This window comes from Dasypus novemcinctus, chromosome 3 (genome assembly GCF_030445035.2).
Source record: "Dasypus novemcinctus isolate mDasNov1 chromosome 3, mDasNov1.1.hap2, whole genome shotgun sequence".
NCBI lineage: Eukaryota > Metazoa > Chordata > Mammalia > Cingulata > Dasypodidae > Dasypus > Dasypus novemcinctus.
In genome coordinates, this window is record NC_080675.1 from 575,425 (window position 1) to 598,647 (window position 23,223).

The following is a 23,223-nucleotide window of genomic DNA, read 5'->3' on the forward strand; positions in this document are numbered from 1 at the left end:
CCGGGACTGGCTGGGCAGCTCTTGCCACACACAGCGGGTGCTCCCACCGGGGCATGGCATCTCGGAGCCCGCCCACCCTTGGGAGCCCAGGCACCCAGGTGTCCTTGACACCTCAGATAACGCTTTGCCTGCTGGGCACTCTTGCTGTGCCTGGGTCTGCAAGGCCTTTTGGTCCTGCTTTGCCAAGAAGGGCTGGGGCTGGAGGAAGGCCTCTGGAGTGTGCCTTGAGCCCCGTTGCATCCTCCGCCCCAGCCTGGGCTGCCTGTCCCCGAGGCCTGTGGCTGCCCAGAAGACCCGGGCTCTGCGCTGCTCCTGCCTGCCTCCTTCCCATGCCCGTCATGCTGCCTCGTGGGCATTGCCTCCTGGCCTGACCTTGCGGACCTCAGGCGTCAGCTCCAGGAGCTTGGGTGGCAATGTGGCTGCTGCATGCTGGGCCCCAGGGTGCTGGGGCAGTGTGGAGGGCCCCTGTGGGGCGAGAGGGCTGGGCTGGCCCCCCAGGTGCTGGCAGGGCCGGACAGGGAGGGCATGCAGCCGCTGAGGAGCTCAGCATCCCAGAGCTGCTCCATGGCCCTGCAGTGCCCCTGGGCCACGTGCTCGGTCCTGCCCTTGCCCTGGAGGTTGTCCTGTGAGATGGATTGCAAAAGCAGTGTGTGATTTGGAAGGTACCCCAAAGTTGGAAGCACAAGCCTTCCCCACATACCAGCTAGAGGCGTTAGTAGTTCTGACACAGCCAGGGTTCTGGCAGGAAATGGTGCCACACACCTCGGGGACCGCTGGAGGTGGTGGGGAGAGGGGCAGCAGGCGGGGTCCGTGCTCTGGAGAGGGTGTGGGCCACTCCTCTCCTGCTGCAGTCCTCCAGGTAGGGGTGGTGGGCACCATGTAGCCACCGTCCATTCGGCCCAGCTGCATCTTTAGCCTGCAGCCCTGAAGGGACCAGGCACCCTCGGGGGCAGACATGGCCGTGGACCTCCTGCTCCTCGCTCCCTTGACCTGACGGAGCAAGTGCCCAACAAGACGTCTTTAGACGAGTGGGGCCAAGCCAGTGCCACGAGGCTGCGGTCCCTTGCCATTGCCCAGTGCTCTCCTCTTCTCTTTCAGCTCGAGCAAGTCCTGTCCAAAAAGCTGGAGGAAGTGGAAGGTACCTGGCTGGTCTTACTGTGCAGCCTGTTTAGTCCCCCGGGAGCTGCACGTGTGCTCACTCTCCACTCTTGACCTCACGCTCCAGGGGAGATTTCCAGCTACCAGGACGCGATCGAGGTTGAGCTGGAGAGCAGCCGGCCCAAGGCAAAGGGCACATTCGCCAACCTGGCGAAGGATGGTGAGTCCAGCCCTGCCCTCACGGCTGCTCCGCCTTGGCCGCCCCCATGCACCCCCTGCTCACGTTCCCAAGTGGCAGGATCCCTCTGCGGCCCAGGACCCCGGCCACCGCCCGGCCTGACACCTCACACCACCCTGCTGCCCCCAGCCGTCCCCCAGCCTCCCACACCAAACGTGCGGGGTCCCTGTCCGACGCTGGCCCCTGCTGCTCAGCCCCACCCACAGGCCGCCAGCACCGTGTCCGTGGTGTGGCCTTGCCTAGACCAGTGTCCTGTTCCTGTCCCCTCCCATGTCCTCTTGCCCACCGCACACCTGGCCTGCTCCTCGCCTGAGTCCTGGCCCCGGGGCGCCCTTCCATCTGCCCTTCCCACAGGTGGCTGCACTCCCTGGGCGCGTGCCCCTTGACTGTGGTGCCCCTCCTCACCAGGAAGGCCTGGGCACACCCGTTTTGGTTTCGGGCGTGTCTGGGCCCTGCTCTCTTGGCAACCCGGGTTCCCAAGGACCCCTCCTCTGTGGCGTCACCATGGCCTCTCCTCCGCTGCCCCTCCTTCCGCTTCTCTTTCCTCTTGGTGCGAGGCCGTGGCCCCGGTCATGTGCCTTCTGCTCGTGCCCGACTTTCGGAGTGTGCTCCGGTTTTGAGGCCTGGAACGCCCCCTCATTGGGCCCGTGGCTCGGCTCGGTCTGGTGGCAGAGGCACGTCTCCCTGATTCGGGCAGCGCCTCAGGTGCCTCCGCAGGGTGCAGGCTCGGCTGGAAGGCTGTGCCTTCTGTGGGCGCCTCCTCTCTGGGGTGAACCGTCAGCTGTGTGGATTCTGTTGTTTCCGTGTTTTCTTTCTTTCTTCACCATCTCTTACTTTGCATGTGTTTGTCTTATGATCTCTTCCTAGCTAGGCTGGTGGTTTCCCTCCGGGCCGGTTTTGTGTTTGCTCATTAGCTCTGTCCTGCTGAGGCAGTTGTTTCTGTTCTCACCTCTCTCCCCTTCCATGCTCTGAGTTCGTTTCACTGTTTTCTCACTTTTTGAGTCATGTCCTTGGGGGTTTTTTTTAATTTGTTTTAAAGATTTATTTATTCCCCTGCCCCCCTCGTTGTCTGCTCTCTGCGTCCATTTGCTGTGTGTTCTTTTGTGTTTGCTTGTATTCTCATCACGTGGCTCCCAGAACCGATCCTGGAACCTTCCGGAGTGGGAGAGAGGTGATTACTCTCTTGTGCCACTTCAGCTTCCTGATCTGCTGCGTCTCTTATTTCTCTTCTCTGTGTCTCTTTTTATTCTGTCATCTTGCTGCACCAGCTCTCCAAGTGGGCTGGCGCTCCCACATGGGGCCGCACTCCTGCACAGGGCAGTACACTGTGCAGGCCAGCACTCTGCGTGCGCCAGCTCGCCATGTGGGCCAGCTTGCCTTCACCAGGAGGCCCTGGGCATCAAACCCTGGACCTCCTAGATGGAGGTCCAGGAACCCAATTGCCTAAGCCATATCCACTTCCCTTGGTTCTGCTGTCTTTGTAGCCATGCACATTTGAGGCAGTGAAGGTAAGCCCCATTCCCTGGTCTGCCTTCCCTGCATTCTGCTGTTCCAGAATCCTCAGTCTCAGGCTGTGTTTCCTCTTTGAGCACGAGAATTGTCTGAGGGAGTTCTAAAAGCTCTAGAAAACAGGAGTACACTCCAGGAATCAGTTCCTCCACGAAACCGCTGTTGAGCTGGCAGGAACCATCTGAATCCACTGCTTTGAAACCCTGGAGTCTAGTGCAGCTCTGTGCGGCATCCAGAGAAAAACTGGAGAAAGAGGCTGGTAAATTGCAGTAAATACGAACATCAAGCTCTTGCTGCTCATCCTCTGGCCCTAGCCACAGGCAGGTGTCGGCAGCCAAGCCCTTGGGGCGGCTCGTGTTCCGCAGGACGGAGCCTCTAGAGTCCACTGCTCTGACCGGCCTCTTCTGGTGGTGGGTTCCCCATGAGGCCCTGCTCCAGCCCCTCAGGCAAAGCAGCAGAGGTGCCTGGAAGAGGCGGCGCCCAATTCCCTCCCCTGCCCCATTTATCCTTTCGGGTTTGGGAGCAAAAGTAGCTTGGAAACGTCCCAGATTGACGGCTCCATTCCTTGGCAACAACAACAAAAGCCAGCAATGCCAGAGAGGAGAGAGAAGTAGACTTCAGAGTTACAAGGATGTACTACTCAGAATGTCTGGCTCTCGACTTTTCAGTCAGGTTCCTCTAGGGAAGCAGAAGTGACAGGCTGTATATGCGTAGATCTAACGTAAATGCAATGAGTTGTTTTTTAATAGAAATTGGCTCACGTGACCGTGACGGTGGGCAAGTCCAAATTCGAAGGGCAGGCTGCAAGCTGGGGACGCCGACGCAGGTTTCCAGTGGGTCCCGGGGTAGCTGGCCCGCGGAGGCAGGGATGGCAGTTCTGTCCGACTGCAGGACTCCTCCCTCCTCCTTTCAAGGCTTCAGCTGATTGGATGAGGCGTCTCGTTGCTGAAGGCGGTCTCAGTTGTAGGTGTCGACAGTCATAGATCAGCCAACTGACTCGACCAAACAGCTGGATGCCAGGACCTGGCTGAGTTGACACATGAGTGTAGCCATTAGAGCACCACAGGCACAGGAAAGCAAATCTAACCAAGGGGGCAAAATCTTCCTCCATTGCTTCCAGAGTATGCAAGGGGAGAGATGCTTCCTGACTCATTCTGAGGCCCGCAGTACCCTGATACCAGCTTTCTGTACACCAGGAAAGAACAGTCTGGAGAGGGTATCAGGACACTCCCTTTTACAGCAGCATCCAAAAGAATGAAATACCTGGACATAAATTTAACCAAGGGGGTGAAAATCTCGTATATTGAAAACAAGACAGTGCTGAAAGGAACTAAAGAAGACTTAAATAGTATGGCATATGAATAGGTCTCAATAAAACTGCTTTTTAAAAAAAGAATGAGGTGGTGGACTTGGCCCAGTGGTTAGGGCATCCGTCTACCACATGGGAGGTCCGCAGTTCAAACCCCAGGCCTCCTTGACCCATGTGGAGCTGGCCCACGCGCAGTGCTGATGTGTGCAAGGAGTGCCGTACCCCCACGTAGGGGTGTCCCCACGTAGGGGAGCCCCATGCACAAGGAGTGTGCCCCGTAAGGAGAGCCGCCCAGCACAAAAGAAAGTGCAGCCTGCCCAGGAATGGCACCGCACACATGGAGAGCTGACACAACAAGATGACGCAACAAAAAGAAACACAGATTCCCCTGCCTCTGACAACAACAGAAGCGGACAAAGAAGACGCAGCAAATAGACACAGAGAACAGACAACTGGGGTCAGGGGGGAGAGAAATAAATAAATAAATCTTTTTTTTTTTTAAAGTGAAATAGATGGAAAGACATCCCCTGTTCGTGTGGAAGACTTGATGGCGTTAATACGTCAACGCTGCCTGATGCAATCTACGGCTTCAGTGAAACCCAGACCAAAATACCAGCAGCCTTTTTTTGCAGAAATGGAAAAGTCAATTCTCAAATTCATATAGAATTGCAACAAATAAAATACAATCTTGAAGAAAAACAAGTTGGACGATTTGCATTTCCTGATTTAAAAATTTACTACAAAGCTACCTTAATTTAAAAGTGTGGTGCCAGCATAAGGTCGGACTTACGGACCAATGGTAGAATTGAGTCCACTGGTAAATACACGCCTCTGTGGCCTGTTGATTTTTGACATGGGTGCAAGTCCACTCGATGGGGAATGAGTGATCCCTTCAACAAATGGTGCTGGGACAGCTGGAAATCCACGTGGAAAAGAATGACTGCGTACAAAAATTAATTGAAGGTGGCGTGGGGGCTGCCTCGGCTGTGCGGCGGCGGCGGCGGCCATGGCCACGGTGCGGGAGAAGGCAACCGCGCTGAACTCGGCTCTCCAGAGCCCCGCGCAGAGGCCTCCAGGTCCCAGGATCGGTTCCCAGTGCCTCCTAAAGAGAAAGACGAGAAAAGATGACAAGCAGACACAGAGAGTAGACAACAAGTTTCACTGTAGCCCAGAAGTCATTTGGAGCCACATATATATGGAGCAGCATTATAAGCACCCTTCACGCACAGGTGGAAGTGAAGAGACGAAGGCACCATTTAAAACGGCACAATGACTGCTTTGTTGGTTCAGAGGCTGTGGATGTCATTTTTTCTCATCTAATTCAGAATAAGTATTTTGGTGATGTAGATATTCCTCGGGCCAAAGTGGTGAAAGTGTGTCAAGCACTTATGGACTACAAAGTGTTTGAAGCAGTTCCAACCAAAGTCTTTGGAAAAGACAAAAAACCTACATTTGAAGATAGTAGTTGCAGCCTTTATAGGTTTACCACAATACCTGACCAAGACAGTCAGTTAGGCAAAGAGAACAAACTATATTCACCTTCCAGGTATGCAGAAGCATTATTTAAGTCATCTGATTTGAAATCAGCAAGTTTAGAGGATCTGTGGAAAAATCTGAGTTTAAAGCCAGCTAACTTCCCTAATGTAAATAGCTCTGCAGCCCTGTCTCCAGAAGTTATTAATGAAGTATGGCAAGAGGAAACAATTGGGCGCCTATTACAACTTGTAGACCTTCCACTTCTTGAGTCCTTACTCAAACAGCAAGAGGTTGTACCTAAAGTTCCTCAACCCAAGAGGCATCCTGACTTGATCTACGATAGTAGCTATCTGGATCGAGGGATTCTCAAGGCTTATAGCAACTCTCAGGAAGATGAGTGGCTTTCTGCAGCAATTGACTGCTTAGAATACCTTCCAGACCAGATGGTGGTGGACATAAGCAGAAACTTCCCTGAGCAACCAGATAGAACAGACTTAATAAAAGAACTTCTCTTTGATGCCCTTGGCAAATATTACAGTACCAGGGAACCTCTGTTAAGACATTTACCTGATGTTCACAATGCAATTGCAGAACTCTTGGTGAATGGGAAGACTGAAATAGCATTAGAAGCTACTCAGCTCTTTCTAAAGCTTTTGGAGTCTCAAAAGAGAGAAGAATTTAGAAGACTACTGTATTTCATGGCTGTTGCAGCACATCCTTCTGAATTTAAATTACAGAAAGAAAGTGACAACCGAATGGTTGTGAAAAGGATATTCTCGAAAGCTATCATTGACAATAAAAATGTATCCAAAGGCAAAACTGATCTTCTAGTACTCTTTCTAATTGATCATCAAAAAGATGTTTTTAAGATTCCTGGAACTCTACATAAAATTGTTAGTGTTAAGCTCATGGCCATGCAGAAGGGAAGAGATCCAAACAGAGACACAGGATATATTTATTGCCAGAGAATGGATCAAAATGATTATTCCAGTAGTACACAGAAGACAACCAAAGATGAGCTGTTGAACTTACTAAAAACTATTGATGGAGATTCAAAACTGTCTGCCAAAGAGAAGAAAAAATTGCTAGACTATGGAAATGATGTTAGAAGCAAATTCTAGTGATTTCTTATTTGAGTTCAAAATGGGTTGTAAAGCAGCAGAGACAACTCGCAACATCAGCAATGCATTTGGCCAGGAGCTGCTGACGAAAGTTCAGTGCAGTGGTCGTTCAATAAGTTTTGCAAAGGAGACGATAGCATTGAAGATGCGCATAGTGGCCAGCCATCCGAAGTTGAGAGCAATCATTGAAACTGATCCTCTTAAACTACATGAGACGTTGCCGAAGAACTCAACGTCAGCCATTCTACAGTTGTTTGGCATTTGGAACAAAGTGGAAAGGTGAAAAAGCCCTATAAGTGGGTGCCTCATGAGCTGACCAAAAATTTAAAAAATAGTCGTTTGAAGTGTTGTCTTCTATTACTGTACATAACAACGAACCATTTCTCAATCGGATTGTGACATGCGCCAAAAACTGGATTTTATAAAACAGCCGGCAATGACCAGCTCAGTGGTTGGACCCAGAAGTTCCAAAGCAGTTCCCAAAGCCAAACTTGGACCAAAAAAAAGGTGATGTCACTGTTTGGAGGTCTGCTGCGCGTCTGATGCACGACAGCTTTCCAAATCCCTGTGAAACCATTACACCTGAGAATATGCTCAGCAAATCGATGAGATGCACCAAAAACTGCAGCGCCTGCAGCCGGCATAGGCCATCAGGAAGGGCCCAACTCTTCACGACAACACCCCAGTGCATGTCGCACAGCCAATGCTTAAAAAGTTGAACGAATTGGGCTACAAAGTTTTGCCTCATCTGCCGTATTCACCTGACCTCTTGTCAGCCAACCACCTCTTCTTCCAGCATCTTGACAACCTGTTGCAGGGAAAACGCTTCCACAGACAGCAGGATGCAGAAAATGCTTTCTAGAGTTTGTTGAATCCTGAAGCATGGATTTTTATGCTATAGGTCTAAACAAACTTATTTCTCATTGGCAAAATGTTGATTGTAATGGTTCCTATTTTGATTAATAAATGTGTGTTTGAGCATAGTTATTTAAAAAAAAAAAATTGAAGATGGGTCAACAACCTAAATATAAAAGCTAATATGTAAAACTCTTACAAGAAGACATAGGGTACTATCAGCAGGACCTTGTGGTAGGCAATGGAGTTTTAGATTTCATACCAAATATGTAAGCAACAGAAGTAAAAACAGATAAAAGGGGACTATCTGAATTAAGAATTTCTGTTCATCAGAGGATATCACAAACATGATGATGTGTACAACCTACTCATGTTAGATAGGTAGACGATAGGTGAAACAGACATGGGTAAACGTAGCTGGTGGGCTGGTGTCACTAGATCAGATGGCCTGCTGTGTAGCAGAACTCCAGTGGTGGTACATCCAGGTATCTGTGTGGGGAGCACTGCGGTTCAGCGTGCCGTTTCTATGTTCGTTTTGCGATCTTCCTGTAAGTTTGGAATTATTTCAAAAGTTTTTTAAAAAATGGAAAGATAATTTAGAGGATGGGAGAAAATATTTGAAAACTATGTATCTGATAAGGGTTTAGTATCCAGAATATATAAAGAACTCCTGAAACTTGACAACATAGAGACAGACATCCCAATTTCAAAGTGGGACGTGGCCAGCCGCGGCCTTCTTGCCTCTCGACAGCCAGAAGCGCAGGGCTAATGCGAGGCCCTCCGCCACGCTGGGACCGGGGGAGGCGGCAATTCTGGCCAGGGCTGGTGGAAGCGTCCCTCGGTGAGGCGGGACACGAGTTACGCGTCAGGCTGTCTGCCCGGGTCCTTGGAGGCATGACAGGAGTAGGTGCACGGACAGTCTGGAAAAGTCACTGCAGACCTGGGGAGAACTGGGAAGTGATGGCAAGGTTCCTGCTACCTGGAGCGCCGAGGGTGGCTACTTTACCCTGAAATCCAGAGCATCATTTCTACAAGCCAGGAGTGACGTCGGTTCTTGAAACTACTGTTTGTATACGGGGTTTATGTTAAAGTGTGCATTCTTACCGTATACCACGTTGGTAGTCTTCAGAGTGATTCCCTCCCCCCCCCCCCCCCCATTTTCTTTAAACATGGCAACTTCACGTCTTTGACCTTGGTGAGTTGTCCTGGTAAACATTAAACATTAAACATTAAAAAACAAAATTGCATGGTCTATGTAGCTTTTTTTAAAAAAAAGGCAAAATGAATTGAAAAACAAAAACCAAAAAAGGGACATGGATTTGAATAGCCATTTCTCCAAAGAAAATTTTCAGATGGCCAGTAAGTATGCACGAAAATATGCTCAGTATCAATAGTTGTTAGAGAAATGCAAATTAAGACTATGATGAAATACCAATTTATGCCCTCTAGGGTGGTTATTATTCAAAAATTGGAAAATAACATGTTGGAGAGGATGTAGAGAAACAGGAACCCTTGTCCATTGTTGACGAGAATGTACGAGGATACAGCTGCTGTGAAACACTTTAGCAGTTCCTCTGAAAGTTAGTGTAGAATTACCATATGACCCAAAAATTCTACTTCTGGGTCTGTACCTGAAAGAATTGAAAATAAGGACTCAAACAGATATTTGCACACCAGTGTTCATTGCAGCATTATCCACAATGGCCAAAAGATGAAAGCAACCTAATCAGCTCAGGAATGGATGAAGTAAACGAAGGGGTGTTATTCAGCCACGAAAAGGAGTGAAGTGCTGGTATTTGCTGTATCGTGGGTGAGCCTCGAAGTATCGTGTTAAGGGAAATGAGCTAGACAAAAAAGGGCAGATACTGTGTGTCTCTTGTAAGAAATACCGTAAGCAGATTCCTAGAGGCAGAGCCGTGGTTCCCAGGGGTGGGGACGGGATGGAGAGTTACGCTAAACGAGTATGAGTTTTGTTTTGGGCTGATGAACGTCATCTGGAAATAGAGAGTGGAGAAGGCTACACAGGCTTGTCAAAGTGCTTGATGCCGAAGAGTTGTCTGCCGTCGACGTGGAAGGGTTGTGCGTGTTGTGTTTAAGCCCTGCAAGGGCACTGCTCCCTGGCCGGTGCCTCTGCTGTCAGCGCTGCTGGCTCATTTCCCTGGGGCCCATGGAAAGTCCGTTGCTGAGACTCCGGGGACCCATTTGCAGGGTCCAGAGCGGTGCCTGTCAGTGTCCTGTTGTCCTTGAGCCTGCCCGTCACCCTCTGCTGTGTCCCCGGCCCCTGCTGTCCGCCATCCATCCCCGTGGCTGGGTGGGATTTGGCAGAGCTCTGCGCGGCGTTGCCGCAGTCCGCGCCAGGCCCTGGGCGCCCCTTTGCGGGCTGCGAGTGCCCAGTCATGGTTGCTGTTCTCCCGGCATCTGTGTCCCCTGCTCACCTCCATGCAGCTGAGGGTTGGGTTTGAGTCTGGTCCAGCTTGGAAGTGCGGCACTCTGCGCCTGGGCAGGACTGTTGCCCTGCAGCCTCCTGGCCCGTCCCGTGGCCTGCGCCTGTGCGGGCGTTGCTCTCCGGCCTCTCCTCATGCCTAGTCCTGGCTGCTTGGTGCCACTGAGTGCGCCGAGGGCTCGGGGCCCCGGGGCTGGCCTGTGGGTCGCATCGGTGAGGCTTCCTTGGGTGCCTGAGCAGCCTAGCTGCGGTTTCTGTGCCCAGAGGCAGGTGGAGGTCGGGTTCTGGGGAGCTTTCCCGGCCGGGCTGGACATGGGACTGGGATGTTGTGGGGCGGCTGCCTAGTGAGGCGCCGCTGAGGTGGGGGTAGGAGCCTGGCCAGGGGGCCCCACTCCAGTGGTTTCCCTGCTCCCGGAAATTCTTATTGGTCTTCTCCCCAGGGAAATGCTTTTCAACATGACAAAGCCCTGGTTTCACACCTGCTGCTGAGAACTGTTAAAATGATGCCTTTAAAAGAAGGCCATTTAAAATGTAGAGTAAGGCTTCACAAGCAAGTCTTTTTGTTAAAGTTGTGCCGTTAAATGGGTTTTTAACAGCTTTACTGGGTTATAATTGACACAGTAAACTGCACAGATGTAGTGAATTTGAACCTTCTCCACAAGGGTCGAGGAGCTGTCCTGTCACTGGCAGCCCTTCCCTTCTTCCCCGTCCAGGTAGCCACTCATGTGCTCGGACTTTATACCTGGAATCATGGGATATAGACTCTTAAAAGTTGTGTTTATTAGGCAAGTTGTGCGTTGATAGAACGATCATGAATAAAATACAGAATTCCGACCTACCACCCTGCATCCGTGTCAGGCACTTGCTACAACTGATGAAAGCACGTTTTTATACTTGTACTATACAGTACACTCCGTGGCTAACTCAGGGTTCACTGTGTAGCGCAAGTCCATGGATTTCTTTGTTGTTGTCATAGATACAGCCCCTTTTAATCACATTCACGTGGGCTGTTACTGCATTCACAATGTAGGCTCCCATCGCCACCCTCCATAACCAAAACCTTTCCCTCATTCCTGTGCATTTTAAGCCTTAACTCCCAGGCCCTGTCCCCGCCCCGCTCCCTGGTACCCGGGTTCTAGATTCGACGTGGTAACTTTGCTTAGTCTGCTTCCCCTCAGGGGACCACACACTGTCTGTCCTTCTGTGTCTGGCTTAGCCACTCAACATGACGTCGTCGTGTGATCAGAGCTTCATTCCTTCTTAGGGCTGTTAGCATCCCATCGCGTGTGTAAACCGCGTTTGATCAGAGCTTCATTCCTTCTTAGGGCTGTTAGCATCCCATCGCGTGTGTAAACGGCGTTTGATCAGAGCTTCATTCCTTCTTAGGGCTGTTAGCATCCCATCGCGTGTGTAAACGGCGTTTGATCAGAGCTTCATTCCTTCTTAGGGCTGTTAGCATCCCATCGCGTGTGTAAACGGCGTTTGATCAGAGCTTCATTCCTTCTTAGGGCTGTTAGCATCCCATCGCGTGTGTAAACCGCGTTTGATCAGAGCTTCATTCCTTCTTAGGGCTGTTAGCATCCCATCGCGTGTGTAAACGGCGTTTGATCAGAGCTTCATTCCTTCTTAGGGCTGTTAGCATCCCATCGCGTGTGTAAACGGCATTTGATCAGAGCTTCATTCCTTCTTAGGGCTGTTAGCATCCCATCGCGTGTGTAAACCGCGTTTGATCAGAGCTTCATTCCTTCTTAGGGCTGTTAGCATCCCATCGCGTGTGTAAACCGCGTTTGATCAGAGCTTCATTCCTTCTTAGGGCTGTTAGCATCCCATCGCGTGTGTAAACCGCGTTTGTTGACCGTCCTTCGGTTGGCGGGCACCTGGGTTGCTCCTGTTGGCAGTTGTCGGTGGTGCCACTGTGAACACCGGTGTGTCGTCTCGAGTCTCTGCTTTCAGTTCTGCTGGGTTCTCACCAGGGCGGGAACGGCAGCCCGCGTGGTGGGCGACACCTGCAAGGAGCCGCCGGCTGCGCCGCAGCACCGAACAAGGGCCCTCTCCACATCCTCCGCTTCCTTGTTTCTAATAGCAGCCATTTTACCCATTCTCATTCTTTTTTCTCTGGTCTGGCTCTTTCCACTTGGTCATTCTTTCAAGGTTCTGTTGGTTTTTTTTAAGATTTTTAAAAGACTTATTTCTCTCCCCCCCATTGTCTGCTCTCTGTGTCCACTTGGTGTGTGTTCTTCTGTGTCCGCTTGCATTCCTGTCAGCGGCACCGGGAATCTGTGTCTCTTATTGTTGCATCATCTTGCTGCATCAGCTCTCCGTGTGTGCGTTGCCTTTCCTGGGCAGGTCTTCTTGTGGGGCACATTCCTTGTGCGTGGGGCTCCCCTACACGGGGACACCCCTGCGTGGCACGGCACTCCTTGCGCGCATCAGTACTACACATGGGCCAGCTCCACATGGGTCAGGAGGCCCTGGGTTTGAATCGCGGACCTCCTGTGTGGTAGGCGGACACTCTTACCATTTGAGCCAGATCCGCTTTCCTCAGGGTTCTGTTTCTGTGTGACTCGGTGGTGCCTTCCTCTCTCTTGTGGGGGGCCCACCCACGAGCACACCTGGTGGCTGCACCTGGAAAGGACGTGTGGGGCTGTGACAGATGGCACTGCCCGTGGCCCTGCCCATGAGGCGTCATGGCTACACCACGGGGGCGCCCAAAGCAGATGCACCATCCTCGTCAGCGGCATGAGGCTCCAGCACCACCGCCCCCTGCAGCGCCTGGAGCGGCCAGTCCCGCCGTCGGCCTCCGTGTGCCGGGAGACCCCGAGCATCTCTGCCGTCCCTGTGACTTCCAGACGAAGGGCGGCTCTAGCCATCCCCATGTCTCAGTGGGGCTGTGTGCTTTGTCGCTAAGGAAGTTTGCGAGTTCTTTATGTGTTCTAGGTAAAGTCCTTTTTAAGTGTAATTAGCAAGTGTTTTCTCCCGGTCTAGGTTGTGGTTTGGCCTCTTCACAGCATCTTTCAGAGAGCAGAGGTTCTTCGATAAAATCCAGTTCATCAGTGTTTCCTTCGTCAGTTAGGGTTTTGGTGTCGTATTTAAGAAACTTGCCTCATCCACAGTCTGTCACACTTGCAGCTGTCACTCATACTTGGCTCTGTGATCCGTCCTGAGTTAACTTGTCCGTGAAGTGTGAGGTGCAGGTCGAGGTCCACTCTTGGCTGTGGATGTCCAATTGTTGTGGCCCGTTGGTTGCGGGGCCTCTCCTCGCTTCCCCGACAGAGGCTCGGCTCCCGGTGCTGCTGCTCGCTGCGTGACGCTGTAGAGGAAGCGTCTCCTGTGCGTGGTGGAGGTTTCCTTTTCCACGAGGCTTCGTCCTCCGTGGTGCTTGGCCTGGCTCATGGGTGCTCTGTGGACCTATTTCTAGGGCCCGCAGAGGACGGCACGTCCAGCTTGCTGGGCGAGGAGGACGCCGAGGACGAGGAGCTGGAGGCCGCCGCCAGCCACCTCAACAAGGACTTCTACCAGGAGCTCCTCGGCCGCCCGCCGGGCAGCCCGGAGTCGGCGGGGGCCGCCGGGAGGGGCAGCAGACCCCCGGCCCTGGAGTGCCTGCTGGGGCCCCTGCCCACGGCAGCCAGCCTGGGCATCTCAGAGTCCATCCGCGAGTGCATCTCCTCCCACAGCCGGGACCCCAGTGAGTGCGGGGGAGGGCGGGGTGGGCAGGGCGGGCGGGGAGGGGGCCTACTCCAGGCTGGGGCTACTGGGAGGGTGGGGAGGGAGGGGCCTGCTCCAGGCGGGTGGCCAGGCGGTGGAGGGCCTGCTCAAGGCCTGGGTGACAGGGAAGGCGGGGGGGGCGGGGGGGAGGGCCTGCTCAAGGCCGGGGGCCGGGCAGTGGAGGGCAGAGAGGGCCTGCTCCAGGCGGGGGCTGACGGGGCAGGCAGGGAAGGCCTGCTCCAGGCCGGGGGCTGGGCAGTGGACTCCAGCCGCTGCCCTCCTCGGCAGGGCAGGTCCACCAGGCTCCTTGGCCACCCACCCCCTGTCCACTTGTGTGGCCAAGTCTCGTGCGGTGGGTGGACTCCCCTGCGGCGCGGCAAGGGCAGGCACCTACCCTGACCCTGGTGCTGGTTGGCGCAGCAGGCCTCCTACAAGGGACAGACGCCGTGGCCGCTTTGTGGACAGGGCCTTGGGCAGCAGGGCTCACGTTGCTTGTCCACCGTGGCAGGAAGGTCTCTGTCCATGGCGGCTGTGCCTCGGGGCTTGAGCTGACGCTGTGTCCATCGCAGGGCACACCCCGGGGTCGGACGATGCTGCACACGGGCTTTGGCCCTTACGGTGGCGGGGGCCCTGCACCCTGGGGACACTGCTCAGGCTGGCACTGGTGTCATCCCACAGCCCAGAAGCCGCCTGCAGGAGAGCGGGCACCGCGCACAGGGGGCTGCGCTGTCTCCGTAAGCGCCTTTGAGGGCGGTGTGCATCTCTGGGTGTGAACAGGTGTCAAGCATGAGGCTGCGGAGCTCCCACCGCCCAGGCCCACGCTGGCCGGCGAGGAGAGTGTGCACCTGCAGTGCAGAGGCCGTCGCCCTGCTGTCCAGGCCGGGTTTGGCCCGAGCCCCCGAGAGGGACCTGGAAGGGCAAGTCCAGCAGGGCCCCTCCTCCCTCAAGGAGCAGTCTCTGCTGGCCAGGAGTGTCCCTGGGCCTCAGAGCGGGAGCCGGGGCCTCGCTGCCCTCTGCGGAACTCACTGTCCCCTTCCGGCTTGACCAGGGTCCTGGCCAGGTGCCTGAGGCCACGCGGTTCCGCTCTGTGCCCAGGGTGCGCCCCGGTCCCCACAGCCTCGGGCCTCCCCCACACGGTGGGCCAGGGCGGAGCGGCGGCCTTGCTGCCCTCCGCCCCCTTCTCAGAGCCATGCCCGAGGCCAGTGCCGAAACGGCCCCACTCGCTGACAGCTGTGGGAGAGATCCTGCCTGTTGGCCTGCCTGTCCAGCCGCCAGGTGTGGCCCCTGTGAGGGCTGCTTGGAGACGGCTGGCCGGTCATTCTGGTGGGAGAGAGTCAGTCGTGCAGGCCCAGCACCTTGGTGCAGCTGCAGCACAAGCTGCTGTTGGGCAGGGTGGGTCCCCCGGGGCTCCGGGTGGAGGCACATGCAAAGGCCCTGGGGCAGCCTGGGGGGAGGGGGAGCTGTGACCCAGTGTGACCCTCGAGCACATGGGGCCACTGCAGGACAGGGTGGGAGACTGGTGGGGGTGGGGTTGAGGGGCAGCAGCTTGTCCTGAGGCCGAGAGCAGCAGGAGACCCTGTCAGGAGGCTGGGGGGGGAGGGGCTCAGTGAGCCCGGGCAGCAGGCTGGTGGGGAGCAGGGCTGCCCTGTTCCCAGGCTGTGCAGACTGTGCTCTTGGCCTAGCTGGGGACATCACACAGGGCCCCACGCCTGGGCCCGCCCCCCGCCAGCCCGGCCCCGCCCCCTGGGCCAGGGGGTCAGCCTGAGCCCAGGCCCCCCACCCGGCTGACGCCTCGTCAGGGTGCCTGTGAAAACCAAGTTTCCTACCAGAAAGGCCGTGGTGGCCTCGCGTGCAGGGGCCTCTTCAGCTCTGGCTTGAGCCCGGGCCCTGCTGTCCTCGCTGGGCACCGCGGTGCTGGCAGCCGCAGCCAAGCTGCCAGAGTCGGGGTCTGCTGGGCCATGGGCCCCCAAAGGGCTGCTTGAAAGCGCGTGTCCCGCGGGGTGAGGACGCCCAGCCTTGGAGGCCAAGCCCGGGTGCCCGTGCTCTCGTGGCCCACGCGCCCCTGAACGGCTGCTTCCCCTAGAGGACGCCTCGGAGGACGGCGAGCTGGACCTCAGCGGCATCGACGACCTCGAAATTGACAAAGTAAGCGCTTTGTGCTCCTCTCGCGCGGCCCTGGAGGAGGCGAGTGGCGTGTGCCAGGCAGCCCAGAAGCCCAGGGCCTGCCCTTGCCTTGGGCCTTGCGGCCGCTGGTGCCCAGTCTGACGCTGCGCCCGTCCACGCCACGCACCCCACCCACCGGAAGGCAGCCCGACTGTGGCAGCAAATGCCAGCCCCACTGGCTGGCTCCACTCGGAATGGCCCCTGACCTAAAACCCCGGTGCCAGCGTGCCCAGGTGCTGGGGCCAGCTGCCTGCTGCCCTCCTGCGTGGGCACTGCTCCTGTGTACCTGACTGGGGTCCTCCAGGGCCCGTGTCCCGATCGGGGCCGGGCCCTCGGGCCAGTGGGACGGACCTGCGGTGCCCTGTGCAGGAAGGAGCAGCGTGCTGGCGTGGGCAGGGCAGGCGGTAGTGACACGGCCTGGTCCGCTCGCCCCCTGCCGCCCAAGCCCCTCTACCCTTGACAGTTACGCGCACGAGGCTGTTGCGTGGCTGTCGGCGTGGAAGGTGGTGGAGCCGCGCCCTGTGCTCTGTCCCCAGTACATCCTCAGCGAGTCAGAAGCCCGCGTGAAGGCCGAGCTGTGGATGCGGGAGAACGCTGAGTACCTGAAGGAGCAGAGGGGTGAGTGCCGGCCTGCCCCACCCCGGCTGTGACTCGGTCCCCGCTGACGCTGGCTGCTTGTTCGCCTTTCAGAGAAAGAGGCGCGCATTGCCAAGGAGAAGGAGCTGGGCATCTACAAGGAGCACAAGGTATGGGGCTCAGTCTGCTCGGGTGCAGCCTCCACAGCGGCTCAGGGCCCCAGGGCAGGAGGGCCAGGCCCTGCACCAGGTGGCAGGAGGCGGCACTGCCCACCAGGCACCAGGGGCCGCCCTCCTGCTGGGGAGGGCTCTGGGGCGCTGGTGGGTCAGGCTGATTGGACCTGGACACACAGGTTGAGCCATGTCGGGCAGCCGCTGCGTCTGGGAAGCAGAGGGCTGGCCTCAGCCTCCCTGCAGGCTTGCGCCCCTCGTGCTGGTCGTAGCTGGGCAGTATCACGGGGGCCTGGCCTGCTGTCTGGGCCCAGTTCGAAGCCGAGCGAGGCCAGGGGCCGGTGGGAACGGCCTTGTGCGCGCTTTTCTCAGAGCCAGGAGCAGAGCAGGCGGGAGGTGGTGTGGAGTTTGCCCTCGGGGAGCCCCCGGCACTCAGGCTGCTCCCCAGGACAGGGGCAGGGCGCCCAGGGAGCGCAGGGATGGCGTGGCGTCCTTGGCCGCCATGCACCGCTGTCCCAGGCGGCTCTTCGCTCCTGGGGCTGCTGCTCTGGGGCGCGCCACATCTCATCTGGGCGCTGTCCCAGCTGTGGTGACTCCTGCCCAGGGAGCAGTGTCCTCCGTCTCGTCCACGGGGCTTGGGCGGGGCCTGCGCAGGGGCTGGGGGCAGGTCCGCTGGGGCCTCCCCCACTGCTTTGAGCCCGTGGATCTGCGTAAGCCGAGGCCCTGGGTCCCTGCACCCCCACCAGTCACTCGTCTGCAGCCCCGGCCCACCCCTGGGGTCGCTCGGCCCCTGCAGGAGTCCTTATCTGTGTCTCTGTTAAGCCAAAGAAGTCCTGCAAGAAGCGGGAGCAGATCCAAGCGAGCACGGCCGGGGAGGCCATCGAGAAGATGCTGGAGCAGAAGAAGATCTCGAGTAAGATCAACTACAACGTGCTGCGCGACCTGGACGGCAAGGCCGGGGGCAGCCCCCAGAGGGGCGGCGCGCAGCCGGAGGAGAGGGCCGGCTCCAGGAAGCTGGCACGCAGGAGAACGCCGGCCAGCAGGGCCAGGGCTGACCCTGCGGTCAGCGTGAGCAAGAGGTACCATGCTCCGCAGACGCACTCGGGTGGGGGCAAGCCGCTGCGGGGTGGGGGTCGCCACCCACACACTGGGAAGGGCGTGGCGTCTGGCCTGGCGAGGCCCTGGCCCCGGGGCCTGCCTGCCTGCCTGTGCGCCCGGCCCGTGTGGGGCTCCAGGCCTCCGAAGGCTGCAGTGTGGGAGGGCCAGAGGCTCTGAGACGGTGGCCGGACGTCCCGAGGGGCAGCCCTGGGCCAGGCCCCCAGCCCCTTTCCTGCCACGAAGTAGAGGGGAGGGAAAGGGGCCAGAGCAGGCGTCAGCGGAGGGGGAAGTGCGCACCCATGGTGTCCCTGCGTGGGGCAGGCGAGTCGGGGTGCTGCGGCCTCGGCTCGGCCCCGCCTCGCGTGTGTGGTCTGCGGCACACGCCAGGGCAGCTCAGTGCACGAACAGTCCAGCTGGCTCAGGGCCCGCTGCTGCGTGGTGCGTGGGGTCCGGCCCTACTCCTCGCTTCCCCCTTGTGCTGCAGCACCCGGAGCACCCGCAGGTGCGCCTGCGGCTCGGGTGGAGTCTGCGCTCCCACCTCCCCGTTTTCATGGTCATTCCTGGATTTTAATCATGATCCATCAGAGAAGCGAGGATGTTTCCATTTGTCCTCCTTTTCTCATGGTTGAGGATAAGCATCTTTTCCTGTGTCTCACAATACTCTTTAATCAGTGTTATTGATACGTATCAGGAAGCAAGTGATCCAACCAAAATGTACAATCAGTGGTATTGGGTATAATCGCACCGTTGTACATTCACCTCTTCAGTCGTTTTTAGAGCATTTTCATTATTTTGGTAATAATAAGAAAACTTTCCACCTCTCAATCTGTTTCCCCTGCTGTACACAGCTGCTATTTCTGGCTATTCTTCTGCAATTACTGATTTATTAAGGAGTTTTGTTGCTATATAGCCATATCTATGTAATACTTTCACAGCACTGTTTTTGAGACTTGGTTGAGTCCTTGCCTGTGTTTCATTAGACTCTTGGCCTTTTCTTATAGGTTTGGAAGAGCTGTGTGTGTGTGTGTGTGTGTGTGTGTGTGCAGAAAATAATTTTTTTTATTTCTCTCTCCTTCCCCCCCACCCAGTTGTCTGCTCTCTGTGTCCATTCACTGTGTGTTCTTCTGTGTGCGCTTGCATTCTTGTCAGCAGCACTGGAAATCTGTGTCTCTCTTTGTTGCATCATCATGCTGCATCAGCTCTCTGTGTGTGCAGCGCCAGTCCTGGGCAGGTTGTGCTTTTTTTTTCACATGGGGCAGTTCTCCTTGCAGGTGCACTCCTTGCACGTGGGGCTCCCCTACACAGGGTACACCCCTGCGTGGCAGGGCACTTGTTCACAACAGCCCTGCTCATGGGCCGGCTCACCACAGGGTCAGGGTTTGAACCCTGGATCCCCCATATGGTAGGCAGACGCTCTATCAGTTGGGCCACATCCATTTCCCAGGAAATGTCTTTATACAAGCGGTTTTCCCAATCTGCCGTCTCTCGATGTTGATGTTTTTGTTTCTTTCTCCATTACGAGAGCCGTTCGTCTGTCTCATGACGTGGTGCTTGGGGCTGGGGTGTTGAAAGGAGGCCCCCAAATGGCCTGAGGTTCAGAGTCACCCCGCTCAGTGCTGAGCTTTCTGGAAAGTCTGGGGAGCCCACGGCCGCTGGACGGCTTCCCTGACAAAAGGAACGATAGCACCTCGGGACGCACTGGCCCAGGGGAGAGCCAGCCCTGCAGTGTGGGCACCTGCGGGCAGCACGGGCGCTCCTCGTGCCCTGGGCTCATGTGGGGCAGGGGCAGGGGGCACTCTGGGCCCTGGGACCAGACCTGGGGTCCTACCACAAGGAAGGTCCCCAAGGGGGGCGGGCCCCAGCGAGGGCAGACCTTCCTGCCCAGTCCCAGGGAGGGTGGGGTGAGCCCGGGGCTTTGCTGGGCCTGCAGTTTTCCTCCATCTGGAGCTGCTGGGGGAACAGAGCTGGGGAGAGCGGGCTTCCCAGTGAGCGCCGCGGCTGGCGGGTGGAGTGGCTGCCCTTGACCGAGCCACCAGCTGGCGCCCACCGCCTGCGCTGTGGCCCTCGCACCATCCAGCCCCATCCGCCCTCGGTCAGCCTTGGTCCAGCGGAGCAGGCTGGGTGCCGTGCTGCTTGGTACGCATTCTCGCCTCGGCTGGGGCTGGACTGCCACTCTGCACACGGCCCACGGGGGCCCCAGGCCAGGGCTGCAGGGTCCCGGCTGCAGCTGGGGTGTCAGGGAGCTCCCCGCACATGGCTGCCCCTGGAGACCTGGCCTCCCCCGTCTCCCCAGGCCCCAGGGCCCATTCACACGTGGTCAGGTGGACTTCTGGGCCCTCAGCTCTGTCCCTGGTCTGTGCCTTGATTACCGCGGTGAGGTCTTCGTGTTTTTAGGAGGTTCCAGGATTGAGCCTGGGCCCTTGTCCATGCCGAGCTGAGCTCCCCGCCCTCAGCGAGTGCGCCCTGCGCTCTTCACGAGGGCTTCGGCTCTCGGCCGCTGCCCGCGGTGAGCCCGGTGGTTGGCTTTACGTCTCTGCAGAAGAAGGCCTGGAGTTTGACTGGGAGTGCGTTGGACCCGTAAACCAGTGTGGGTGGCGCTGACCTCGTAGCGCTGGTCTCCGTCCATGAATGCAGAGCGTCCTTGCAGTTCCTTAGGTGTCCTTGTCGCACCTGTGGCTTGCAGACAAGTCCTTTACGCCCTTGGTTACGTTCATCCCTAAACAGTCTGCTCTTTTAGTTGCTATCGTGAGTGGAGTATTTCCTTAAAGGGGGCACTGGGGATCAAACCAGGACCTTGTAAATGAGGAGCAGGTGCACAACCACGGAGCAACATCCGCTCCCCAATGAGAGTTATTTTTCATTTTTCTTTTTAAGAGGTACCTGGGATTGAACCCAGGACCTCGTAATTGGGAAACAGGCACTCAGCCACAGAGCTACATCCAGTCTCCAAATCTTTTCTTGATTTCTTCATCTGATTATTCATTGCTCATGTATAGAAACACTCCTGGTTTTGGGGTGTTGATCTCATACTTTGCCACCTTGCTGAATTCATTTATTAGCTCTTTCAGGACTTTGTATATGTAGGGTCGTGTCATCTGCAACTAGAGAAAGTTTTACGTCTTTTGTTACTTCTTTAAAAATGACTTCCATTGTAGACCCTGAGCTGCCCGTCGCTTTTGTCGGCTGCATGTCTACTCTCTCACGAGCAAGAACATGGCTGAGCTTCAAAGGGACCCAAATTGCCAAGAAATTCACTGTCATTCCAGCAGTAGAAGCAGGGATTCCCGTTTCCTCCCTGCAGCAGCAGGCGCCTCCCCACCCATAGGCGCTGCGGCACGCACGGCCCTGTGTGCTGGGACCGGCCGCGGGTTTTCGCTGCCGGCTCCACGGTCTGGAAGCAATCGCCTGCACCAGCCCCTTGGGAGACCTAGTGGCTCTCATGCCAGTCAGCCCACCCGCTCTGCCAGAGCCATGCTGGGAACATGACGGGCACCAGGGGGGAGAGCCTCAACCCCACCGCTGGGGGTGGACCAGCGGGCTCTCCATAGATGCCCCCATCGCTTGGAGGCGGTTCCTTAAGTGTTTCGGGAAGGGGTGCGGGCCTTGTCAGGGGCCTTTTCTGTGTCAGTCAAGATGATCGTGTGGTTTTCCCTTCATTCTGTTAACATGTTACATGAATAGATTTTTTCACTTTGAAATACCCTCGCGTACCAGGAATAAATCCCACTTGGTCATGGTGTGTAGTCCTTCGGATGTGCTGTTGGATCTTTGCTAGTATTTTTTTTTTTTTTTAAAGATTTACTTATTTATTTCTTCCCCCCCCCCCCCCCCCCCCCTGCGCCCTGTTGTCTGCTCTCTGTGTCCATTTGCTGTGTTCTTCTGTGTTCACTTCTATCCTTATCAGCGGCAGGGGAATCTGTTTCTTTTTGTTGTATCATCTTGCTGTGTCAGCTCTCCGTGTGGGCGGCGCCATTCCTGGGCAGGCTGCACTTTCTTTCGTGCTGGGGCAGCTCTCCTTATGGGCACACTCTTTGCGCGTGGGGCTCCCCTACGCGGGGGACACCCCTGCGTGGCACGGCACTCCTTGTGCGCATCAGCACTGCACGTGGGCCAGCTCCACACAGGTCAGGAGGCCCTGTGTTTGAACCACAGACCTCCCATGTGGTAGACTGACGCCCTAACCACTGGGCCAAGTCCACTTCCTGGTTTGCTAGTATTTTATTGAGAACTTTTGCATCTATGTCCATAGGAGAGATTAGCGTGTAGGATTCTTGCAGTGTCTTAATCCGGCTTTGATATTTAGGGGCATGTTGGCCTCGCAGAATGATTTAGGTACTACTGTTTCCTCTCCAATTTTTTGGAAGAGTTTGAGCAGGATTGGTGTTAATTCTTGGAACGAGCGGTAGAATTCACCTGCGAAGCCTTCAGCCCTGGGCTCCTCTTTGTTGAGAGGTTTTGTGTGTTTTTTTAAGATTTATTTTATTTATCCTCCCCCTCTTCCCCCCCCCATTTTTTTTGGTAGCTGTGTGCTTATCTTCTCTTTAGGAGGCACTGAGAACTGAACTGATCTGACCTCCCATTTGGGAGAGGCTCTCAGTCGCTTGAGCTACCTCCGCTCCCGATTTTGTTACCTCTCTGTTTCTCCTTGTTGCGTCATCTTGGTGCATCAGCTCGCTGCGCCAGCCCATCACACCAGCTCACTGTCTTGCTTGCCTTTTCCAGGAGGCCCTGGGACCTCCCATTTGGTAGGCAGGAGCTCAATTGCTGAGCCATATCCGCTTCCCTATTGGAAGCATTTTGGTGACTGACTCAGTCTCTCCACTTGTGCCTGGTCATTGAGTCTTCTGTTTCTTCCAGAGTCTGTGTCGGCTCTCACGCGTTTCTCGGCGTTTGTCTGTTTCATCTCAGTTGTCTAGTTTGCTGGCACCCGGTTGTTCACTGTATCCTCTTAAGATCTTTTTTATTTCGGTGGTTGTAATTCAGTAGCAATGTCTTCCTTTCCTTTCTGATTTTAGTTATTTGTGTTTTCTTATTTTTTTTTTTTAAACATTCTTTCTTAGTCTGGCTGTTGGTTTGGGGAATCAGTGTTTTCAACAAGCCGCCTCTTGGGTTCGTTGGTGCTCTCTTTAGTTTTTCTAGTCTACTTCATTTTCTCCGCTTCAGTCTTTATTTCCTTTCTTCTCCTCAGTTTCTAAGTCGAGTCTCTGATTTGCGGTCTTCCTTCTCTCAGCTGAGCGCTTGAGCTGCGAGTCCTTTCCAGCACTGCGTGGCCGTAAGCCTGGCGTGCTGTGTCCTGCTCTCTGGCCGCAGCTGCTGAGGGGCGGGGGCTCCTCATGTGCTAGGGACCAGCAGCTCTGCCCCTGGGGCCCGGAATTTCCTTCTGCCCCCAGCCGCCAGTGTCAGTGCCACACTCAGGACGCGTGTGCAGAGACCAGCTTCAAGGCAGCCACGTCCCCACCCCG

The 23,223-nt window shown here is 55.9% G+C and overlaps 2 protein-coding genes across 4 annotated transcripts in view; both read left to right on the forward strand.

Annotated features, from left to right (window-relative positions):
- The window catches only part of BRF1 (BRF1 general transcription factor IIIB subunit), a 72,979-nt gene that overhangs the window by 47,044 nt on the left and 2,712 nt on the right, over window positions 1–23,223 (forward strand). For all 3 annotated transcript variants that reach the window (XM_004474924.4, XM_004474923.3, XM_071213550.1), the window contains 7 exons: window positions 1,099–1,138; window positions 1,226–1,318; window positions 13,468–13,734; window positions 15,838–15,899; window positions 16,454–16,535; window positions 16,608–16,663; window positions 17,486–17,742. In XM_004474924.4, coding sequence (XP_004474981.1) covers window positions 1,099–1,138; window positions 1,226–1,318; window positions 13,468–13,734; window positions 15,838–15,899; window positions 16,454–16,535; window positions 16,608–16,663; window positions 17,486–17,742 — 857 coding nt within the window. The remainder of the gene's footprint in view (window positions 1–1,098; window positions 1,139–1,225; window positions 1,319–13,467; window positions 13,735–15,837; window positions 15,900–16,453; window positions 16,536–16,607; window positions 16,664–17,485; window positions 17,743–23,223) is intronic.
- Window positions 5,048–6,853, forward strand: LOC105744306 (DEP domain-containing protein 7-like). Its single transcript, XM_058290803.2, has 2 exons — window positions 5,048–5,242; window positions 5,322–6,853. Exons 1-2 carry the CDS (start codon window positions 5,161–5,163, stop codon window positions 6,749–6,751), a joined length of 1,512 nt encoding a protein of 503 aa, XP_058146786.1. The 5' UTR covers window positions 5,048–5,160; the 3' UTR covers window positions 6,752–6,853.

Excerpts from the sequence above, each read along its gene's own strand:
- LOC105744306 (XM_058290803.2), top strand. The coding sequence starts at position 5,161 with ATGGCCACGGTGCGGGAGAAGGCAACCGCGCTGAACTCGGCTCTCCAG. Across the intron at positions 5,243-5,321 it reads GCCTCCAGGTCCCAGGATCG|CCCAGAAGTCATTTGGAGCC; the intron begins GTTCCCAGTGCC and ends GTTTCACTGTAG.